General features: G+C 37.4%; 2 protein-coding genes across 2 annotated transcripts in view; one reads left to right on the plus strand and one right to left on the minus strand.

Moving 5' to 3' along the window:
- LOC107670264 (rho guanine nucleotide exchange factor 26) overlaps positions 1-2,759 on the plus strand; it is an 82,118-nt gene extending 79,359 nt beyond the window's left edge. Inside the window, exon 15 of the mRNA XM_016462807.1 lies at positions 2,603-2,759. Within this exon, the coding sequence (XP_016318293.1) occupies positions 2,603-2,745 (143 nt within the window). The 3' untranslated portion in view covers positions 2,746-2,759. The remainder of the gene's footprint in view (positions 1-2,602) is intronic.
- A 694-nt stretch (positions 2,760-3,453) lies between these two features.
- dhx36 (DEAH (Asp-Glu-Ala-His) box polypeptide 36) overlaps positions 3,454-9,942 on the minus strand; it is a 35,371-nt gene continuing 28,882 nt past the window's right edge. The window contains exons 22-25 of the mRNA XM_016462806.1: positions 8,003-8,093; positions 5,996-6,119; positions 3,732-3,884; positions 3,454-3,640 (exon numbers count right to left, since the gene is read on the minus strand). Of these exons, the coding sequence (XP_016318292.1) occupies positions 3,473-3,640; positions 3,732-3,884; positions 5,996-6,119; positions 8,003-8,093 (536 nt within the window). The 3' untranslated portion in view covers positions 3,454-3,472. The remainder of the gene's footprint in view (positions 3,641-3,731; positions 3,885-5,995; positions 6,120-8,002; positions 8,094-9,942) is intronic.

Below are 9,942 nucleotides of genomic sequence, written 5' to 3' on the forward strand. Positions count from 1 at the left end.
AAACTTGCTGCTTTGGCAAGGGGCGTGGCAGTACTGAAACACCGTCTAAGCTGTTCGCCAATCACAACGCACTGGGACAGCTAACCAATCACATCACATTTTGTTTTTCGGAAGGCGGGCGTTCATCAAACCCGGAACTAATCGAGCCGTTTGTGCCAGACTGGGGAGAAAGGTATTGTAATAATGTAAATTATGTAAAAAATAATGCGTTTTTCGAACCACCAAGCATGAGAGCATGTTCTAGTACACCCCCAAAACAAATTCAAGACATTGTAAAAGAGCACAATAGGACCCCTTTAACTTACTGTTTATTGAACTGTATAAAATGTATAAATACAAAAAGTTGTATAAAATCAATATCACATTTGTAATTATGTTGACTTTTGGAGAAAAAAAGGGCACTCTTCGTGTGATATTAACTATATGAAATTATATAAATATATACATTTTCTGCCCCCATATCTTGAATTATGTGATAATTCTAAATGCATTTTAATAGACCGATTCATGTAGTGAAAGAACGCACTCTAAATGCGCGTCCTAGTTTAACCTACAGATTAACTGACTTCATCACCTAATGTATGTGTGCAGACTGTGCACTCTGTAGGTGTGTTTTGTTTGCTTTTTGCGATATACTTGATAATGTCGAATCGCACATCGCTAAAACAACAATTATGATATTATCGCAGACCATATATATTGCACACCCTACTGTTTAGATTTTTATAATGCATTGTCGTCTTATCTATCCACCAGTTCATATTTAAAGCGCTGTGTGTTTGCAGGGTAAAAACATTGGCCCGATTTTTCGTATTGGTCAACTCTGAACAGAACAACAGGCTTTTTGAAAATGCTTATTCTCTGCCAGCAGGTGGCGCGTTTGGTTGAAATATCACTGTTTCCCCGGTAACGGCAGAACACAAAGCAGCTGAATGTGCAGCGCCCATGTTTATTTAAAGGGTTAGTTCACCCAAAAATGAATTACTCACCCTCGTGTCATTCCAAACCCGTAAGACATTCGGAACACAAATTAAGATATTTTTGATGGAATCTGACAGCTCTCTGACCCTCCCATAGACAGCAAGGGTCCTTACACGATCAACGTCCAGAAACATAGCAAGGAGATCGGTAAAATAATCCATGTGTCATCAGGGATTCAACCGTAATTTTACGAAGCTACGAGAATACTTTTTGTGTGCAAAAGAAAAAAAAAACAACAACTTTATTCAACAATTCGTCACCCTGGTGCCATTTTGGAGAGTATCCACTGAACGCAAACAGCGTATTCTGTTCTGTGTAAGCTGCGCCATGCGGATACATTTTCTACGTTGTTTGTGCTTTGATTTGAACGAAAACAACGTATCCGTGTGGTGCAGCGGACACAGAACATTAATGAAATCGTAGCCTTTTTTGAAGTTTAATCGTCACATTCAGCCATATTGCAATTCTGGTCTTTCCATACCCAAATTTAAGACCTCTTGAAATCATAATTAAGACTTTATTGTACAATTTAAGACTTTTTAAGACCCCGCGGAAACCCTGATTTAAAGTGAATTTGGTCATGAGCAATTAAAATGCACCACATTTTCACACAGAAAATCGATTCTGGTATTAACAAGCCTTAAAGAAATGATTCCAAACTAGGGGGCCCTAATAAGTCTTAAATGATTTAAATTTAGTTATAAATCGAATTTAAAATGCTAAAGGAAACACAAAAAATTAAGATGTACAACATTAAACTGACATTATACTTTTGAGTTTATTTTTATTTCTATTTCAACAGAAGTACATATCAGGTTATACTGTATAAGAGGGTTTTGGACAAAGGGGAGCCTTGGAGTCAAAAAGGTTGAGAACCACTTTTCTAAAGGGTGTTTTCTCAAGCTCATACTTGGTGTATTCTATTTTCTAGATTCTCTAAACAAATCTGACCTTTCGCTGCTTGTGTTAAAAGTTATCCAGAGAACAGTTCTGTTTGTGGTTTTTTGATGTGTTGTGATTAATTGTCCCAGAACGATTCGTCCTATAACCACAGGGATGTGTTTTAATGTGAGGCTCAACTGAAGGTCTCAGTTTTGATGGTGCTGGTCAGAGGGTCAAGCAATGGTCTCGCTCTGGCTGTTTCTTGCTGGCTGGCTTTCATGTTGAAAGGCCAGGGCTCATGGGATAAGGCTTCAAAGGCCCTGTGAATCTTTTAATGGCCATTAAATATACAAAAGACAGTTGAAAGCAGGCCATTTTATTTTTGAACATTTCATTCCACTGTAAAGATATCTTTTATAAGCTTTCCACAAATACTTATCAAAGGAAAGCAGTTTGAAGTAGAAAGCGTTTTTTCAGCACTACTTCAATTTATCACATTGCTAAAATTTCAAGACCCTTGTATGGTTCTTTATTTTAGTCCTTTTTTGGCAGTTTTATGTTTATGTAAATGAAGAGGGAATGGGAGTAAGAAATGGAACCAATTAAACTCATGTTACTGACCACTAAGCTATGGCTCTGAAAGCAGATTGTGTTTCGTTGTAGTTAAAATGTTTTTGCTTTGTTCATTTGACTGGTTTGTGTTCATAAGAAGGTGATTGAAGTCTGGCTGTGGTTTCAGGCTGGTATGAAGGCGAGCGACTGCGGGATGGAGAGAGGGGCTGGTTCCTGGCCGAGTGCGCCGAACTCATCACCTGTCAGGCAACCATCGAGAAAAATATGCAGAGGATGGACCGTCTGCAAGGCCTAGAGACCAACGTCTGAGGCCATTACTGGACCTCTACCTCCTTCTGAGGAACGCACAGCACATGATGAAGACTGGAAGAATCTAACCACTACAGAGCAGGAACAACTTTAGTAGCTTCAAAAGATGATACAAAGGACAAATATACACCATATGTTTTACACAGTAGCTTTTATGTGATCATAAACTGAGCTCAGGGCTCATTTTAAAATATTACAAAACATTTTTTGGACTTGGAGTCCCTGTTTAAAGTGAAGGAAAGTTTTATAGCAACACAGAGATGTTCATTCTTTGAAATTACTCTCAGGGAAAATGTACTGTAAACATGAATTATGCCAAATGTAAATATGTATTCAATTTGTAAACTTTTATAATCAGCGATCAATTTATATTTGAGATTTTTATGTGCATTAAAAGATATCTCATTGCTTAAACTTTTACTATATGTCCCTTAACCTATATGTGTGTGTATAGCGAGATTAAGAACGGTCCTCCATAGACAAATGGATTATATCATGGCAAATTTAATGAATTACTGTAAAGAAAAGTACACTATAACAAGCCGATGCAAAAATAATAATAATAAAAAAGTAACCAAAAAGCTGTTTCTTATTTTGGATGCTAAAGGTATTTACTCAAACAACTACAAGTACTGATACAGTTCTCACACAGCTGTGACAGCAGATCACGTTTCTGTATGTCTCAGTTGAATGCCATTCAAATAAATAAGCTCCTATTGGTTGGTGCTCACTGACTGCCTCTCCTGGGGCCTCCAGCAGGGGTTTCCTGTGTTGTGATGAGGTCGATTATAGTGGAGAGAACAGCACAATCTTTAGATCCCCTGTCATTCCAGACCACAGGACGTGGGTTCTTTATCTTCTCCTCCAGTAACACGTCCAGCTCCTTCCTCAGGTCCTAAATTAAAAGAATAAATTTGAAGAATAAACTGCAACCCATCACTGAATGCTCTGCGGTATGATCCAAAAAATGTCAAGTTGATGCTCACCTTGACAAGGTGCGCAATGCGTGCCGGGGACTGAAACACGATCCACTCGTCCACGGCGATCGTCTCTTGGTCCTGGTCCCTCTGGATGGAAATATCCCCTCCGAAAAACAACAATGAAAACGGGGACACTTCGGTGCAGTCATAGAGGAAGAGCTTTAGAAAAAGGAGAAAAAGAAATAAATTACAAGTCAGATTTTTTTTTTTTTTATCCAGACCAACTTAAAAAAAAAAATTTACTTTATACAATTCATTTCTATAAATCTCAAGTCTCTTAAAAAAGAACAAAAAATCTCAAAAGGCTGAAACCCTTGAAAATAAAATATTTTAAAAGTAAAATTGCTTGTTTTTGTTTTAAAATATTAATAACAGTACAATTTGTCTGCCCAAGTCATCTAATCAACATAAATAATTTTGTTGTGTCATGAGACAAGAAAACCATAGAAAATAAAATTATCATAGAGAGGATTCATGTAGACCCTGGTGACTGTGACAAGGTGGGCAACTCCATTTCAGACAAGTTGACCTTAATAAAGAATTATAAAGAAATATTACTTGATGGTTACACCACTTGACATGTTTACAAGGCATTAAAACAACCATTTCTAGAAAAGTAGTGTATACATATAAAATATCAAAATAAATTAAATCTAGATTAATACATTTCAGATGACATATTTAAGAACTTGCCATGTGCTTTGTCACTGACCAGCCTTGTTGTTTAGATATCAAGCATTACTCAGAATGATGTTTGTACTTTTGTAAAACTAGTCCAATGCACAAATAACAAACAAATTGAATTGATGCATGCAAAGGCACACATGCAAAAGCAAAAAAAAACACCCCTACAATCTTGAGATTTCTTAAGGCTGTCTCGGTCCTTAAATGTACTGTTTCATAAGGCAGTGAGTGGAGAGACAGAATGTGTGAGTGAAAATGTCACCCTGTCCTGTGGCAGAGCAATACTTTTACATCCACACAGAAACAGAATAGTGTAAATGTGTGTGAAAAGAGAGAGGAAGAAAAGCTCGTCTTTGGCTCTTCTTGCCTCTTTATTGGCTTAACACATTACTAAGTCCTAATCAGGAGCGTAGGGGCCGCACAGGTTTACAAAGTGGGGAGGTTTCACAGGTCAGCGCTGTGGACATAGTCAGTTCTGACCAGACACAGTGTCCTTAGAGAGTGAGAGTGAATGAGGAAAAGACTGATGTGAGACAAGGACAAGAACCAAATGCAGACATTAAAATTAGTTCACCTCAATTCACTTTCGTGAATCAATCTTCACACAAACCTTTTAGCTTTCAATCTGACTGTCACACTCTAGAGTCTCATTCTGCCCCCTTCCTCAATCTCTCCATACGCTGGTTTATTCAGATTTCATTCACACCATTTCTTTCTCCAACGCTTCAATCTTACAATCTGCCACTTTGCGTCAGGCACCTCCCTTGTCACTCTCTTGAAAATCTTTCTCCTCCTTTTACATGTAATTTTCTTCACTCTCCCAGAGTTTCCTGCATCGGTATGCAGGAGCGTCGCAACTGCTGAGAAAGAAAGCCTATGCAAAGACGAAAAAATTAAGCAATAATGTTCTGTCACAGTCAGGGTTGATCAGGACTCTGAACCCTGAGTTACAGACCAACCAATTAAATACATGAGCATGAAATAACAGTTTTAGTACAAATTGTTATCATTTGAAAAGAACCAAAGATTACTATATATGGTATTGACTATAGTGTTAGCACAGGTTGATGTCTCAATCTCTATTTCTAACATTTGTCTCTACAGTATCACTTTCTCAGAAAAGGACAAACATGCCAAAGTCTCACCCTACGGACACTGGTGCACAGGACAGGACTGTTCAATCTGCATCAATGTGACAGAACAGTGCCAAAGTTAATGTTGTTTCATTCCTTTTTCTGGCAAAAACAGCCACAGGCATACTGTACCTGTGCGTGTGTGAGACTCATTGAGCAAGTAGAGAGATGCCAGAAATGGTACTCCTCGATTCAGTAAGGAGCTTTGATCTCTTTTGAGAGGGTGTCGGTTAAAAGGCACACAGAAACTGAATAAAACATGGACTTAAACTAGATGCAGCATTAATTTGCAAACACACGTCCTCTCTCGCTCTGCAACAAAATTATATACAGTAGTCCTTCCCTTTGAAATGAGTGAATGAACACAGCATAAGTGTGTGTGAGTTTATTGGGGACAGTTTTGTTAGCTAAAGTTGACAACCTCACTTTGGGGTAAATTAAAAATGTACGTACACTGGTGGTCTTCATCTTCAGGTGATAAATAAGCCACGTGTAGTGGAACTGAGTTTCCTCTGCGTTGACAGATTTAGGGTGGATACAAACTTTCCCATCAGCCTTAGTGTAAACCTTCACTGGCCTGCAAAAGCATAATTTCAAGATTCAGTTTTCAAAAATGATGTAATTTTACAGATCAAACAATGGACTTTACTGAAAGTCTACACACAATTTCAGACATTTCTTCTCAGAGATTGTTTAAACATTTAAATGTGGATCTATACTGGGGCTATTATTGTGTCATCAATTTCAGATTTGCCCCTGCCTAAGTATCTTTAAAAAAAAAAAAAAAAACTGTAGTAAGTCACTTTACATCTTGTTCAGATAGCCCCAGTCTACTATGGGAATGACTACTTGACATTCACTATGTGGGCAGTTTTATTCTAGAATTACTTTTGCTGGATTGGACAACTGGCATACAGTCTGGTCCACTTTGCATGTTATTCTGAACCTGAACTGCCCACTTAGACAGGAAGTGACCATCTGACCAATATGTAAAGCAGCAAACCATAGTTCATTTTGGTCTTATGTGCTGTTTAGGGGCAGGTTTATCTAAAATAACAGAAACAATAATAAACCACCCAGGGGAGAAGAGAGAAAAATAAATAAATAAAAACATGACACAGGAGTTCCTGCCAACTTGCCACTTGTAAGCTGAGCTTGTATGTAGAAATGCGGTTGAATGCTCTGTACTGTAATAATCTTTTTTTGTACAGGAATTCTGATCACAGACTTAAGCCCTATTCGCACGGGATTAGTATTATCTGGGGACCTTGTGTGATTTTGAAATTACCCCCCCCACATCTGAATTTCGTGTGGTGCATTCGCACGGGATAAGCGAAGCCTGTGATTTTACTCGAATTTACGGACTTATCTCCCGGATACCCGAATGTCAAGGCTTTTAGAGTCCCGTTCTATGGTCCAGTAAGATGGATTTAAAAAAATAAACTAACATAGTTTTGTGCCCTCTGTCATTTACATTTCACCATATTAAAATAATATTTCAAGCTTTATGCTTGATTTATTTGTAACACTTTAACCTCGCAACCTTTTCAGCTTTCTCTTTCTGCAAATTGTATTGTATGGTGTCACCAGGTAATACTAATCCCGTGCGAATAGGGCTTTAGATTACTGTTCAAGTTTAGGGGTCAACTAAATGCTATACTTTTGTGCTTTCTGTTCTTCACATAATCCAAAAAATAAAAAAATAAAAAAATAAAAAGCACACCTGTTTTCAACAATGACAATAGAAGGAATACAGGAATAAATTACATTTTATAATGTATTAAAATAGAAAACGGTTTGTTGTTTTTACTGCATTTTTCATCAAATAAATGCAGCCTTGATGCATTTTCAAATTTCTGAACGTTATAAATTTATAATATAAATATTTGGCAGACTTTAAACTCAGAGACAAAAGTCTGGTCTGGTAACTCATGAATATTTCAATCTAGCACCAGAGAAACTCGACGAAACTTCAGTGAAACATAATTGAAATGCGGGACACTGCTTGCATTTTGCAGGATGCAGGGACAAAGCTCACAATTTCAGGACTGGCCACCTTACTAGAGGACACCAACCACCTCAGCGTTGTAACAATGAGAACTTCAAACCATCACTGACATGGCTAATAACTGAGCCAGACAAAAACTAGTCACAATATCGGTGTTAAAAACGAGAAGATAAAACATAACAAATCAAGGTTTCTTTACTGACTTTGGTTGATAATAACCATCACAGAAAGGTCTTTCATGCCGCTTCTATCATCTGAGATTGCTTTTCATCTTTTCTGCCCTTTACCTCACACAAGAGAAGTCTGAAGATGTCTTAAATGGAATAATGCCATCAGCGACAGTCAGTAAGTATTCAATTGGGGCTCAGGTGTTTCAATGAGCTAATGAATGGAGGCCACATAATCAGAAACAAACAGTAACACGAGCAATAGGAGAAATACTATTCACTTACATTGGTCTCTTCTTACTATGGTTGGGGCGAATCTTGGCCACTTTAGGGTACAAACCCGCTACAATCACAGCCTTAATCAGCTTCTCATTCTCTGAGTAACATAAAAAATGGAAGAACATTACTTGTGTTAGATATAAAAATGTGAAGTGGAACATGGACAACACAGAGCAGTGAGAAAAACAGAGCTAGAAATAAAATCAAAAAAAGATTTTTGGTGGCACTTTTTCTAAGTGGTTTGGAGGTGTTCATTTATGGATGGTTGCTTACAAGTCAAGTAAAAAGAGCCCACCAATTAGTTAACATTAGTTAAAGGGGTCATACATTGAATGACATTTTTTTTTACAATGTTTCATGAGGTGCACTTTTTTACACCAAAAATGGTCATAATTTAAAAAAAGGTCCAGTTTCTACCCTTAGTCCAAGCGTTAGTCCTCTGATTTAACCACTGCAGGAGACACACACCCCTTCATGTAAATGCCCACTGCTATGACTGGGTAACATCTTTGCATATTAAGCAACTATTACCAAAGACTTTAGATATACAAAGACGGTGCACTCAAATTAGTTATGAATGGGAGATGTGGCGCAATACGGTGGAATAGCCCCGCCTTCTAAATAAAAGAGCCAATCGCTAATTAGTCATTGTGTTACTGCAGCTGTTTGGTTGAGGGATTTTAAAGATGGCCGTCAAGTGAAATGACTCAGGACTTTAAAGGGACTTAGCTAATCTCTGCAGCATAAACATAGTAATAGCAAATTGTGAAAAGTGTTGATTAAAGCATTATATTTCAATCAACTCTCACTGCATAAAAGGCTGAAGTAGCCAATCACAGTCATATGTCTGTTGGCCGCATGATTGCAGTGATCTCGCCATTGCAACTAGATTTCTGCACTCTCACAAATGCTTTAATCATAACAGTGCAGACACAATGCAAATAAGAGATTAATTGTGCAGTGTAGACTGTAGAGTTTTTAGCAAGCGTGCAGAAGTCGGTCACTGAACTGAAGTGACCGACAGGTCCAGTGATTATAAAGGTGTATAATATAGCATTTTCTGCATTTTATAGTACAATGACCTCTTATATGGTCAAAAATCAAGGAAAATTCAACTGCTCAGTTCATGACCATTTTTAATGCATTAGGTATCATGAACTAACCATAATTTAACAGCTTTTATTACTCTAGATCAGTGGTTCTCAAACCTGTCCTGGAGTACCCCCAGCACTGCACATTTTGTATGTCTCCCTCATCTATCACACCTGATTCAACTCATCAGCTCATTAGTGGAGACTGCAAGACCTGAAGTGGGTGTGCCAGATATAGGGAGACATACAAAATGTGCAGTGCTGAGGGTACTTCATGGAGAGGTTTGAGAACCACTGCTCAAGATAAATGTAAATTTTTACATATATTAACATTTTAAGTTGTATAAATTTACATTAGTTATGAACAAATTAACAAAGAACAATAGTCAATTGAAAAATTTAAATTAACCTAGATCAGTAAGCATTGTTTAAAAAAACAAAACAAAAAAAGGTTGTACACTTGTTAGCTGAACATGCCAAATGCATTAAATAATGTTATCAAACATTTGTATGTATTTTTGGGGAGCAATGTTGTGTCAACATTATGTTTTGATTTTGGTTTAGAAAAGTAATAGCTCATCTCTTTTCAAAGCTAGGCTGTCAAAATCAGCACACTCAGACTGCTCAAATCCTTAAAAGGGTTAGTTCACCCAAAAATGAAAATTATGTCATTAATTACTCACATTAATTAGTCACATGGACTGTTTTACCGATCTCCTTGCTACGTCTCTGGACTTAGGAACATTTCAGTTGTATTGCTGTCAATGCAGGTTCAGACAGCTCTCAGATTCCATTAAAAATACCTTAATTTGTGTTCCGAAGATGAACGAAGGTCTTACGGGTTTGAAACGACAT

This window comes from Sinocyclocheilus anshuiensis, unplaced genomic scaffold, assembly GCF_001515605.1.
Source record: "Sinocyclocheilus anshuiensis isolate Anshui unplaced genomic scaffold, SAMN03320099.WGS_v1.1 scaffold1017, whole genome shotgun sequence".
Taxonomy (NCBI): domain Eukaryota; kingdom Metazoa; phylum Chordata; class Actinopteri; order Cypriniformes; family Cyprinidae; genus Sinocyclocheilus; species Sinocyclocheilus anshuiensis.